The sequence below is a fragment of the Ranitomeya imitator genome, chromosome 6 (assembly GCF_032444005.1).
Source record: "Ranitomeya imitator isolate aRanImi1 chromosome 6, aRanImi1.pri, whole genome shotgun sequence".
Taxonomy (NCBI): Eukaryota; Metazoa; Chordata; class Amphibia; order Anura; family Dendrobatidae; genus Ranitomeya; species Ranitomeya imitator.
In genome coordinates, this window is record NC_091287.1 from 135078841 (window position 1) to 135093452 (window position 14612).

At 41.7% G+C, this 14612-nt stretch overlaps 1 protein-coding gene across 4 annotated transcripts in view; it reads left to right on the top strand.

The window, feature by feature from the left end:
- The window catches only part of ULK4 (unc-51 like kinase 4), a 941213-nt gene that overhangs the window by 607464 nt on the left and 319137 nt on the right, over positions 1 to 14612 (top strand). For all 4 annotated transcript variants that reach the window (XM_069730129.1, XM_069730128.1, XM_069730126.1 and 1 more), the window contains exon 33: positions 10556 to 10719. In XM_069730129.1, the coding sequence (XP_069586230.1) occupies positions 10556 to 10719 (164 nt within the window). The remainder of the gene's footprint in view (positions 1 to 10555; positions 10720 to 14612) is intronic.

Here is a 14612-nt window from a genome sequence, read left to right on the forward strand (position 1 = left end):
CATTTTTTTCTGGCAGATCCATTTTTCTTCTGTGTAAAAAAACGGAATTGACGTAAAAAACGGATCTGGCGTAAAAAAAAACGGATCCGGCAGAAAAAAATGGATATGGCAAAAAAAAAACGGATCCGGCAGAAAAAAACGGATCCGGCAAAAAAAAAACGGATCCGGCAAAAAAAAAACGGATCCGGCGTTAAAAAACGGATATGGCGAAAAAAAAACGGATCCGGCAGAAAAAAACGGATCCAGCGTAAAAAAAAACCGGATTCGGTGAAAAAAAATGGATCCGGCAGAAAAAAATGTATACGACGTAAAAAAAAATGGATTCGGCAGAAGAAAAACGGAGACGGCGTAAAAAAATGGATCCGGCAGAAGAAAAACGGATCCGGAGGAAAAAAAACGGATCCGACGTCTAGAGACTACAGCCGTCGGCCTTACCATTGCACCACAAGCTCAAGTGATCCCAGGTACTAATTTTAGCTAATTTTACAAATTTTACTAATTTCATGTATCAGAGTCAAGTATCAGACTCAGGTATCAGAGTCAAGTATCAGAGTCAAGTATCAGACTCAGGTATCAGAATCAGGTATCAGAGTCAAGTATCAGAGTCAGGTATCAGAGTCAGGTATCAGAGTCAGGTATCAGAGTCAGGTATCAGAGTCAGGTATCAGAGTCAGGTATCAGAGTCAGGTATCAGAGTCAGGTATCAGAGTCAGGTATCAGAGTCAGGTATCAGAGTCAGGTATCAGAGTCAGGTATCAGAGTCAAGTATCAGAATCAGGTATCAGAGTCAGGTATCAGAGTCAGGTATCAGAGTCAGGTATCAGAGTCAGGTATCAGAGTCAGGTATCAGAGTCAGGTATCAGAGTCAGGTATCAGAGTCAGGTATCAGAGTCAGGTATCAGAGTCAGGTATCAGAGTCAGGTATCAGACTCAAGTATCAGAATCAGGTATCAGAGTTAGGTATCAGAGTCAGGTATCAGAGTCAGGTATCAGAGTCAGGTATCAGAGTCAGGTATCAGAGTCAGGTATCAGAGTCAGGTATCAGAGTCAGGTATCAGAGTCAGGTATCAGAGTCAGGTATCAGAGTCAGGTATCAGAGTCAGGTATCAGAGTCAGGTATCAGAGTCAGGTATCAGACTCAAGTATCAGAATCAGGTATCAGAGTTAGGTATCAGAGTCAGGTATCAGAGTCAGGTATCAGAGTCAAGTATCAGACTCAGGTATCAGACTCAGGTATCAGACTCAGGTATCAGACTCAGGTATCAGACTCAGGTATCAGACTCAGGTATCAGACTCAGGTATCAGACTCAGGTATCAGACTCAGGTATCAGACTCAGGTATCAGACTCAGGTATCAGACTCAAGTATCAGAATCAGGTATCAGACAGAGTATTTCTGATGTTTGACTTTGATTTGTGACCATGTCCTAAAATGAACACCGTACTCCAGAGTCTTTGTGGCTTGTTGGGAACAGACTGAACCTGTGCTGCTCCAGAGCGGGGTGCTGCCCACAACATACAGCGGTGTTGCAGCATCATTGTTTTTTCTTTTGTTTTGCTTGTTTGTATCGGTTTTAGCCAAAAAGGCTGAGTTTTGTTTCCATAACTTGGTTTATGCTGCCTGATAACGGTGTTCCCAGTTTTTCCTACCTCTCTGTGCTGCCACGTGAGTGAACTACCACAAAGGGTACAAGACTATGGCTTTACTGTGAAACCCTCTTCCAGATGCATACAAGATTATGGCTCTAATGTAAAACCCTCTTCAAGGGTATAGGACTCTATTGGTTCTATTGTTAAACCATCTTCAAGTGTACAAGGCTATGGCTCTAGTGTCAAACCCTTTTCCAGACACAAGATTATGGGTCTAATGTGAAACCCTCTTCCAGGGGTACAAACTATGGCTCTATTCTGAAACCCTCTTCTATGGATAAAAGATTATGGCATTATTGTGAAACCCTCTTCTGGGCATCTCAGACTAAGGTTCACATGCTTTATTCTTGCCAGGTTAGATAAAGACATTAAATGCCTCATTCTCTTTTAAAGAAGGTTTGCAAAGAAGAAGTACGGTAGATTATAAATGATGTAAAATGTAGAACAGCTGGATATTCTTCATCAAAGTGAAATAGAAGAAAAGCGTTTTTATGCAAATTGAAGGTTGTGCTATTTTTAGTCCTATCATAGTTTCATTTAGCTTAACAAATACAAGAAAATTATTCTATGATTAAATTAACCCTTGTTAGACCCTGCTCTTCGGAAAATATTTTTAGAAATCTGTTCTCGCTATATAAATATCTCATCCTGCAATATAAAATCCATTTGTTTGCCTAAGTGCATAATATGAGACCCCCACAGTCACCCCCAATGTTCTCAGAAGCATACTGCAAGCAAGCCACGTTTTATGTAAATGTCTGTGAATTATACTTAATATATATGCTAACATTAATTATTAATAATCCATCACTTATTATGCAGAATAAAAGCGGTGTAGAATTTAGTAGCTTATGTTTTGTCATCCTCCACTACCTATAAACCTGTGCACTGTTTCCTTCCATCAGGTTTTGATAGTCGTTGAGCTCAATGTAAAGAAAATGTTATCATATCAGGATTTTCTCCTCCATAGCAGAAGTACTAAGCATGCAGTTACTGTTCAATTGTGATAATACTTCTAGTTTTCTATGGTGAATCATTTTTTTTTTCAGATCTAGTGATAAGTGGTGACATCTCTGATGTTCCTGGGATCCAGTAGTTTGGGTTACTTGACCTCCTGGTATTCCATAGTTTGCAGATTCCAGTGCCTGTATATAGTGGCCTGTTGACTGCTCTACTTGGTGCTCTTGAGTCTTTGATGTCTGGTTATTTTGTGTGTACACAAACCTTAAGGTGTATTTACACTAGCCAATTCACGACATTAAGTGGCTACATTGCAGATTGGTGGTCATTTAATGGCCTGTTTAAATAGGCGGACCACACTTCTAATGTGCACAGAACGTTCAATAATAGGCCATTCTGTTCACATAGACTGTCATTATTCTTTGCCACAAATTTCCTGTTTACACAAGACATTGTGCTGTCGAGAATAAAGGCCCCTTCACATTTAGTGACGCTGCAGCGATACCGACAACGATCCGGATCGCTGCAGCGTCGCTGTTTGGTCGCTGGAGAGCTGTCACACAGACCGCTCTCCAGCGACCAACGATCCCGAAGTCCCCGGGTAACCAGGGTAAACATCGGGTAACTAAGCGCAGGGCCGCGCTTAGTAACCCAATGTTTACCCTGGTTACCAGCGTAAAAGTAAAAAAAAAAAAACCACTACATACTTACCTACCGCTGTCTGTCCCCAGCGCTCTGCTTCTCTGCACTCCTCCTGTGCTGGCTGTGAGCATAGCGGCCGGAAAGCAGAGTGGTGACGTCACCGCTCTGCTTTCCGGCTGACCGACGCTCACAGCCAGTACAGGAGGAGTGCAGAGCACAGTGCCAGGGACAGACAGCGGTAGGTAAGTATGTAGTGTTTTTTTTTTTACTTTTACGCTGGTAACCAGGGTAAACATCGGGTTACTAAGTGCAGCCCTGCGCTTAGTTACCCGATGTTTACCCTGGTTACCAGTGAAGACATCGCTGGATCGGTGTCACACACGCCGATCCAGCGATGTCCACGGGAGATCCAGCGACGAAACAAAGTTCTGGACTTTGTTCAGCGACCAACAATCTCCCAGCAGGGGCCTGATCGTTGGTCGCTGACACACATAACGATTTCCTTAACGATATCGTTGCTACGTCACAAAAAGCAACGATATCGTTAACGATATCGTTATGTGTGAAGGTACCTTAAGGATTTTTAAGCAAGCTTAAAAATAATTTTGCCATGCAAATAAGCATTTTTCTCATTTGTCGGGTGGTCAGAGTGTTTACACCGCACAATTATGAGAAAATAAGCGTTTCTGGGAAGTTTCTCGCTACTTCTTGATAGTCAGCCAGTGTAAGTGCACCCTTAGTGCATAGCTAATCGACAAAACACCACACTAATTGTAGGTGAGAACGAGGCATAGGCAGATATAAAAAATATATACTTTATTTAAACATCAATAAAATATCAAGACAAGGAAATTCAAAAAAACACTGATGGCAGGCAGAGCTGAAATGTAATATTAAATAAATAAAGCCACTAAAAAAGCACCATATAAGGCTGGTTTCACATTTGCGTTTTTTGCCGCTGCGTTATAGCGCAAGAAAAGCATGCATTTTTTTTCCTATACTTAACATTAAAAACGCATGCGTTTTTTTGCATGCGTTTTGCCGTGTTTTGACGACACATGCGTCGTTTCTATGCATGCGTTTTGTTGCAGAAATGCAACATGTAGTAATTTCTAGCGGCGTTTTTTGCCGCAAAAAAAGTATTGCTGCCTATGTAAACGCATGCGTTTTCAAGCACATGTGTTTGCATGCGTTTTTAAACGCATGCGTTTTAATAGAAAAACACAAGAATACATACTGATAAGCCACCCCCCAACCCTAACCCTAAGGGATCCTAACCCTAAGGGTTAGGGTTAGGATCCCTAGGGTTAGGATCCCTAGGGTTAGGATCCCTAGGGTTACTAGGGATCCTAACCCTAGCTATTTCTGTTTATGGTGGGTTTTCTAGTTGATTTTGATGATTGGCAGCTGTCACACACTTCTCATCATGCGTTTTAAAAACGCAAACGCAGGAAAAAACGCATGTAAACGCGTCAAAACGCCGTGTTTGTTTTAACACATGCAAAAATGCATGCGTCTAAAAAATGCAGCGTTTAAACGCGTTTTTTCACCACATGCGTTTGCGTTTAAAACGCTGCGTTTTTAAACGCAAATGTGAAACCAGCCTTATAATACTGCCATGTAAATATTAAAACCCGTGTCATGACTAATGCAATAGTCTATGTATGCAGGATATACTATTGGGCACACAATTTCTCATCATAATATACTGTGTATATAGAAGTAAAGAGGATATACTAAATGAAAAACACTCCTAAGAGCATGTGTACGCATAATCCAAACCTGAAAAAGCTTCTATTCCCCAAACTAGTACTTCCACATATACAAGATGGCTAGAAAAAAGTGTCTAGTGCCGAAAAATAATAGTAAGTATGTTTACACCGCACACTCTAATGACAACGTGTGGATTGCTTGAACATTTATTGTCAAATAAACTTATATTGGGGAGCGAAACAGAAACACAGAACCTGGAAGCGATATATACAGACGTTTCGGCTCAACCAGAGCCTTATTCATTGTATCGCTTATCCACAGTAAAGAATGAGTTGAGACGAATAGGGTAGAGATCCCTCAGTGCCCAGATAAGGCTATGGCTGTGGTGCTGCTCATATGTTGTATATAGGTGGTGGCCCAGTAGACATGTGGTAGCCTGAAATGTGGTAGGTGTAAGCGGCGCTCCCGCGCCTTGCTCAGTTGCCGCTGACAGAAGCAGAAGGGGCCCGAAAGCAGATACTTAGGTGACAGGATGACCCATGGGGTTAGTGAACCTGAAGTAAACAAAGTAAAGACCACCCAAAACTGGCCCAAATCTGCGGTTAATCAGAAAAGAGGGTTTGGCTTTTGCAATGGAGATCAGGGTGGGTGGTCCCGTAATGAAATATGAAGGAGAAACGCAAAGGGGAGGGATGCGTGCGTTGAGCAATGGTGCCAGTCCCTACTTTGGTTTCTTAATGTAGTGAGCGGGGATGTCAAGGGGGCATGCCGATGCCCTGTCTTTCGCCCTTACGGGGTAACAAATGTTCAACCCCACAGGTATGAACAGGGGGGAGGATATGTGAGGCAGTGACCCCTGTTACAGCTAGGGGGCGCTGTATGTGCTCTCCAGAATGTGCAAGAAAGCGTAGTGAGGCCATGAGAGCATACTACAGACACAGGTGTGGCTGTAATTAGAATAGTGAAGCACTGACTGATTAAAAAGCCCTGTAGTACTGGGGGAGGGGTGTCAGTGTGTTCTTGGAAGCAGACAGGGCAGTTGTCTGCAGAGCTCTCTCTGTGTGGAGCAGCACAGAGGCTAAAGGAACCAGAGAGACTGATACCCTGCGTCTTGGGCTGTCTTATGTGTACCCGGCTGCACTCCAGAGGATAAAGAGTGCAGTGCGCTGAGTGAGTACAGAGACTTGTTACCGGCGTGCGGTCACCCAGGGAAACTGGACAGAGGGAAGTTCGGCCTGTGTATTGACTGCGTCATATAGCCATGCATTATTAATGGACTGTATGAAGAAGCTGTATACTATATTGATTGTGTGAAGTAACACAATAAAAGAACGTTTTGTTTGAACTTGCTTGGGTCACTGCCGTTTCACTGTGTATGGTCCTACCACTGTATCACAACATATTAACATAATACACAGAACCACTTAATATATGATCCAAGCAATAAATATTAATATTAATCCAAACCAAGATACATTACTGGATCAAATATATAAACAATATAATAATAATTACAGTGTGCAAAACTATTCTAATAGGGATAATAGAAAATATATAAAAAAATATTTTTTATAAATCTATTAACACTTGATATAAAATAAATAACACCGTGACACTGAATATAGAACAAATGACACTGTGATACAAAATTATTAAACAAAATGATACATAATAATAATAAAAAAGCCATGTCCCATACACAAAAAAACAGGGAATAAAATATCTCCTTTGCAATTCGTGGGATGTTCATGTGGAAAGAAGGTGATTCCAATTCCTCTTAATAAACAGCTCAAATGAATCCAAAGATCCTCTTCTCAGTATAGACAGCACCATAAACACCTCCCATGAACAAATCCTACTAGGGATAATGGTAATAAATTAGTATTTAAAATGAAAAAACAAACAACACACAAACCAAAAATATTAAAACCAGGAAAAAAGGCAGAAAAAAAGATTATGTACATAAATATTACAATAGAGACCTCAATTTACAGAAATGTGTTGAAACCTAAACTCTCATTAAGGCCTTTTGGGGCCTTAATGAGACATCGGGCGTGATATATCACCCCTTTTTATGTCCTTGTAACATGATCTATATAGGATTAACTACATGTGAACTAAGAGTTAGGACAAGAGAGCATATAAGAGATATAGAAAAATCAGTGACTATTGAAGATATTAATTCTCTAAAAACTCTACCTAGGCATTTTAGACTGTACCACAATTGTGACCCCACAGGACTTAAGATTAAGGCCATAGATCAAGTACATTTGGGTCCTAGAGGAGGCAACCTTGGAAAAGTTCTAGCTCAGAAAGAAAGTAGGTGGATCTACCTATTGGGAACTATGGCCCCAAAAGGCCTTAATGAGAGTTTAGGTTTCAACGCATTTCTGTAAATCCTTTTTCTGTTGATGGCTTTGACTTCATTGTCATGGGGGTAACATTTTTATTTAGTAAGGAACACAGCATTTTCTTGTTGTCTAGAGATTTCTATTCATTGTATAATAATTTTATTTTATAACAGAAGACCCAATGAAGAACCAGAAGAACAAAACATAAACAAAGTTAAATTAATTTACAGGCTCATAGTGTGTTAACCTTGATCTGTCAGGAACAAGCAAATTATTTATATATTATCTTAAGCTTAAGTGGCATAAAAAAATAAGCTTATGAGTATTTAGTCCTTTTTTTATATTTGATGAGATTTATATGGATTTGTTGATCTTCAGGGAACTAATATTTAATACATTTTCTATCAATTATGATACAGATGTGCCTTAAAGGGACACTGTCACCTGAATTTGGAGGGAACAATCTTCAGCCATGGAGGCGGGGTTTTGGGGTTTTTGATTCACCCTTTCCTTACCCGCTGGCTGCATGCTGGCTGCAATATTGGATTGAAGTTCATTCTCTGTCCTCCGTAGTACATGCCTGTACAAGGCAATCATGCAAATATGAAAATTGAATTGCATTGCTGCAATAGAAATATGAAAAATTGAGAAAGGTAAGGCCATAAATTGGCCAATTCATGTGTAGCCTTAACGTGGCTTCCAGGTACACATGAATTGGCCAATTTATGTGCAAAGCTTTCTCAATTTGTCATATTTCTAATGCACCATTGCAATTCAATTTTCATATTTGCATGCTATGGTGCCACAGAGTGCTGCCTTTTTTGGTTGACTGTACATGAGTTGGTGAGTCTAGGTTATCATCTCTTCACACTTCGTTTACGTTTGGATGTGACAGTAAGTTTAAATGTTTAAGTCCCTTTATTACATTACACACATAAACAGATCTTTAGAAAAAGTATTTCTAAAGTCTGCTTACGATATGTAAATGAGGCCTTTGACTAGTCAATATGGTGTTAATGTCCCCAGACTAGTCAGCCCACCTAGCATGTTATCACAGCACTGTTGGGGGTGACTGTCAAACACCAGCATCATCGCTAGCGCTATACATACCTCGCCCATGCACACCCAGCTTATTTCCCTCACTGCATTGATCTTCTGGAGCCAGATGTAAACATGCTGATTTCAGAGAAGCATACTGCGCATGACCTTCTTCACTTCTGATGTTGTGAGTTGTGCATCTCTGAAGCCGGCACACGTACACCTGGCTTCATAGATTCAATGTAGTGAGGGAAAGAAGCTTTGTGCATACACGTTATATGTAAAGCGCTGGCGATGAAAGCGGATCTTGTAAGTAATGTTATCACGCCCACAGGGGGGTGATAACATGCTAAGTTGGCCGACTAGCCTGGGGACACTATATACCTTTTCTAAAGATCTTTTTTTGTGTAATGTAATAAAGGGACTGTTAAGCAGGGTATCTAGGTATCAAAACCTACAAGAAACAAATTGAGCAGAAACCCTGCTGTAACTAAATAAGTTAAAAGCATGTGCATTTAAATAACACAGGGTTCTTAGTAATCCTGTTTTTGATTTTAAAAAAATAGCATAAAATCCATCCCACCGTCGTCAAGGTGCCCTGATTGGGACGGTCCTACATTGTCTAATATTAAAAACCTTACCATGTGTCAGAGTTGACCTCAATGTGTGAATGAGGGCAGATAAAAGAACCCGGTCCCAATTTATGGACACCAGTCTGGGGAAGCTTTTAAATGTAATTACCAGCTCAGAAAAGGGATTCCATGGCCCGGCTTGCACAAAATGCAAAAATACAAAGAAAAAAACAAAAATTGAGATTTTTACTTATTTAGTTACAGCAGGGTTTTTGCTCATTTTGTTTCTGGTAGGTTTTGTGCGCTTCATGGCCAATGTTAACATGTGTTTATGTGCTGCATGTATACCAACTTAATCCAAGCTCAATTTTTGTGTTTTTTAGGGTATTCAACTATGTAGACACAACTGCCTATGGTTCTGGGGGCACAGGGGACCTGACAGGTTCACTTGAAAGTCCACATGTTGGTGATAGCAAAACACTACACGTTTCTGGCGCTGTACGTGCCTTTAGTCATAGAGAATAACTGTATGACTAAGGGCACATATCACATCAGAAACATGTCAGTGTTCTTCTATCACCAACATGTGGATTTTAATTGTTTGATAGTTATGGAATAAAATTTAAAGATTTTATCTATTTCTTGGTATGTGCCTTTCAACTTTAAATATAACTTAGTGGTGCTACACTTTCAACTTTGGTTTATCACAGCTCTTAATGTGTCAAGTACTGAGTATGAAGGTGATTGGCTGACTGGCACTTTCTGTCTCCATGGATTGGCTGTGACAGAGATAGTGGCTGGCTTAGCTTCTGAAATGAACCAATCAGTAAGCAACCATCATACATTGCACTGGTCAGGTGCTGACATTGGAAGCTCTCTTCAAACCCAAAACAGAAATGCATCTCCTGGGACCAGTGCTGATGGCAGATCTTTGGCGAGTGTGTTCTACTAGCCCCCAGGGGAACTGGAGTCAAGGTAGGGGGTTGGACGGTCTTTTGATGAAAGTCTGCAGTCACTCCAAGTGACTTAATGACTTCTGAGCCCTTACAGTGTGTGCACCCCACGGTGTCAGGATTCTCCATTATTACCGACAATATACGTATTTCCAGCCACATTATGACTAGACATGCTTGACCTGGATTATTTCAGTTGTATTGAGCAAGGCCAGGCACATCTAGTTGGCACATGACCGCATGTATGCAGATAGCATACTTACGGTCATGCAATCGCCCCCTCTCAACGTCTCTTCACCGGAGAATCCTGATGGCATGCGGTGCACACTCTGTAAGGATTCAGAAGTCTGCAGTCACTTAGGAGGACTGCAGACTTCCATCAAAAGACCAGACAACTCCTTTAAATAGTTACTTTTTTATAGTCTTCTACTGGAATTCAACATTATGCTTGTTCAGAATAGTAATATTTGTTAGGAGTGTAAAAGAATCTTTAATCTATTTCATGGGCGCCTGCTGCATCCTGCACTGCATTAATAGTGTGTCCAGGTATTGGTAAGTATGGCTGCATTTTTATCTGATGTGTTTTGGATTTTATGTCCTTTTTAGTGAATAGCTTTGATATGATTAATTGCTATATTACCTTTTTTGTTAACTTTAATGTATGTTTTTCATGTGCAGGGTTGGTCCATCATGTTTCAAACTTGATTGTGGAAACAGCAGCGTTGTATCTGGACAATGACAAAAGTCGTCTGAAAGCTGCTAATGCACAGCTACTGTCTCTGCTTGACGTCCTGCGTTGCCTTCTAAAATACACTTCTGGTGTAGTGCGAGTGGTCATTCAGGTATAGGAAAATGCATGCAATTCACCAGTATATTTAGTATAGAGGGAGACTCAAAAATAAATGTGCAAGTTTATAGCTTCGGTATTCTTATCCGCAAGAACGTGACAAAATGTATTAACAGCGTATGGACAGAATTGGGTTCTCACCTAGACATCTGCTCTGTCACCAGTGGAAATTATTTTGTACTTTTGTAGTAAATAGATAAAACCTGGATGGATATTGTGACTTTTCATGTTAATGAATTTGTGTTGCGTTCTCTCAGTTATGAAAATCAAAAGGTATAATTTTGTCCCATCCTTTCTTAATCATCATGTTTTAGTCCATTTGTTTTCTATAAGAATTTTCTGTGTACGTATTTAGTAAGGCCATAGACAAACAGGTGAAAAAAGATAGTTATAACAAGATAGTTCTCCAGGAAATAAATGTATTTTGTATTTAATTTTTTCTTCATTAATTAGATGATAACTGAGAAATCATGTTATTTTCCAGTGTTTGTGGCAATTTATATTTTACATGTAGAAATTTCCAGGGAACACCTATATGAGATATACAGTGGGTACAGAAAGTATTCATACCCATTAAAATTTTTCACTCTTTGTTTCATTGCAGCCATTTGGTAAATTCAAAAAAAGTTCTTTTTTCTCATTAGTGTAAACTCTGCTCTCCATCTTGACTTAAAAAAAACAGAAATGTAGTAAATTTTGCACATTTATTAAAAAATAAAAATTTAAATATCACGTAGTCATAAGTATTCAGACCCTTTGCTCAGTATTGAGTAGAAGCACCCTTTTGAGCTAGTACAGCCCTTGAGCTAGTACAGTCTTCTTGGGAATGATGCAACAAGTTTATCACACCTAGATTTGGGGATACCTGGCCATTCTTCCTTGCAGATCCTCTTCAGTTCCGTTAGGTTGGATGGTGAACATTGGTGGACAGCCATTTTCAGGTCTCTCCAGAGATGCTCAGATGGGTTTAGGTCAGGTCTCTGGCTGGGCCAGTCAAGAATGGTCACAGAGTTGTTCTGAAGCCACTCCTTTGTTATTTTAGCTGTGTGTTTAGGGTCATTATCTTGTTGGAAGGTGAACCTTCGGCCAAGTCTGAGGTCCAGAGCACTCTGGAAGAGGTTTTCATCTAGGATATTTCTGTTCTTGGCTGCAATTATGTTTCCTTCAATGACAACCAGTCTTCCTGTCTCTGCAGCTGAAAAACACCCCCATAGCATGATTGAGCCACCACCATGTTTCCCTGTTGGGATTGTATTGGGCAGCTGATGAGCTGTGCCTAGTTTTCACCACACATACCACTTAGAATTATCACCAAAAGGTCTATCTTTGTCTCATCAGACTAGAGAATCTTATTTATCATAGTCTTGGAGTCCTTCATGTGTTTTTTTTTTTAGCAAACTCTATGCGGGCTTTCATATGTCTTGCACTGAGGAGAGGCTTCTGTCGGGCCACACTGCCATAAAGGCCCATGTAACGCTCGTGCCCAGACTGGTTGGCGTGGGCTTCGGGGGGTGTGGCCTGACCAGAATACCCTGGAAGGGGCGTAACTAAGTAGCTTCCTAGATGTTTGCTGGAGCCTCTGATGGTGAGGTCAGACTTGTGCGGCAGGTAGCTACCAGGTACCACTCCACGGTGGTGTCTGGCTGTGGATGCTGATCCCACCGGGGGACATGACACAGGCAGGCACGGCTGTGACACTGGCTGGTGGATGGGTACGGCAGAGGCCCCGACGGGCAGGCGGGCTTGATGGAGACACAGGCAGGCGGGCACAGCTGGCACTATGGCAAGTCAAACGGACAGGGCTGATACTCTGGTAGGAACTTTTATACAGGCGGGTGTATGGAAACAGGTAAGAACCTGTTCAGACTGGAGGGTATATGGGAAAAGGTAGGGACCTGTTTGGACTGGTGAATATAAAGGAACAGGTAGAGGCCTGTGCGGCAACTTGCAGAACGGAGATAGAGCAAGACCGCAAGAGCGGAAGCAAAGCAGAACGACAGGAGGCAGAGTTCAGAGCAGGAGGCGAAGCCAAGAACAGAAACGCAGGAGGCAGAGCTAAGAACAGAAATGCAGCTAAGAGCAGAGAAGAAGACAGCACTAAGAGCAGAGAAGAGGAAGGCGGAGCTAAGAGCAGAGACGGAGAAGGCAGAGAAGAAGGCGGAGCTAAGGACGGGGCCACTGGAGGTGGAGCCAAGAGCAGAGACGCTGGTGGCAGAGACGCTGGAGAAGGAGCGAAGAGCGGAGACACTGGGGCAGAGCCAAGAGCAGAGATGTTGGAGGCGGAGCCAAGAGCAGAGCCGCAGGAGGCAATGCCAAGAGCCAGAACCGCAGGAGGCAAAGCCAAAAGCCAGGAGGCAGAGAGCCACAGGTTGTGGCGAGCAAAGCAGAGAAGCACAGAGCCATAGATTGTGGCGAGCAAAGCAGGGAAGCACAGAGCCACGGGTAGTGGCGAATACGGCAGAGAGGTGCAAAGCCACTGATTGTGGCAAGCAGAGCAAAGAGGTGCAGGGCCACTGGTAGTGGCAAACAGAGCAGAGATAAGGCAGAGGTACACACAGCAGAGTGGGAATGGCAAACAAATAAAGAAATAACAGGAACGGACATAGACCAGAGTACAGACAGGAACGGACACGAATAATCAAACAGAACACAGATAAAGGCCTGCATATTGCAGCCCACAGAGACAGAACACGACCTGGCAGCTCAGTAGCAAATTTTAACTGAGGGAAATAGTTTGCTCAGGCGTCCTCCAATGGTTGAGGAAGCCTTAAGTATCAGAGGCCTCTAGGCAATTGGCCAGGGACACTGTAGGGAGATGCACACTGTCTCAATAAGAATCCGGATTTGGCAGCGCCGCCCCCCTATGCACACAGCCAGGAAGTGTACACAGAGCAAGCTGCCATGAAGCACACGGCATGGAGCCGGCAGCAGACAGATCTCACAGCATGGCACAGGGTGAGTAAGTTGATGTATCAGGCAGGTGGGGGATGGAAGGTCTTGCTGTGATGCCGTCAGGGTTGTTACAGCCCAACTGGTGAAGGGCTGAAGTGATGGTTGACTTTGTAGAACTTTCTCCCGTCTTCCTACTGCATCTCTGGAGCTCAGCCACAGTAATCTTGGGGTTCTTCTTTACCTCTCTCACCAAGGCTCTTCTCCCACGATTGCTCAGCTTGGCTGGAAGGCCAGGTCTTGGAAAACATCTGGTGTTCCCAAACTTCTTCTATTTAAAGGGAACCTAACAGCAGATTTTGCCGCTGTAAGATGCGGCCACTGCCTTTCAGGGCTTATCAACAGCATTTTATAATGTCTACGGTGAGTGCTCTTCTTCTTGAATACCAGTATACTTGTTTGGACTTTTTATCTGAATGAGCACCCGGATTCCGCTATTGGCAAAATAACGCAATGCCAGCTGTGATCAGTATGTGATGATTTTTAGCGTGCTGTTGGTGCGGACTTATTTTTTTCTTTTTTTTCTTTGCTATTAAATTTGTAACAATCAAGGTACAAATAGGCAATCATAATGTTTGAATATCCCTTTAAGAACTTAATAAGAACAGAATTATGGATGAGACTCACTTTCAGCTTTAGAGTTCGTCATTTGTCCATCTATAGTATAAAGTAAACTATACCTAATTAAATCCAAAGCATTACAAAGGAGAAATAAATATACTGTTTTCACTTCGCCTAAAACATTCTACCTTGGTGTGATTTACACATTCTGTGTTCTTTTTTTTATCTGTCCAATTTTTTTTTTTTTATTAGCAGGTGAAAATTACTTATGACACATTTTGCTTTACACTTCTATGCTCCAAAATATTCAGTGTGAATGTTCTCAAGATGCTGAAAACATGACAGTAATTCCAGAAATATACTGTACTTTTATTTTCT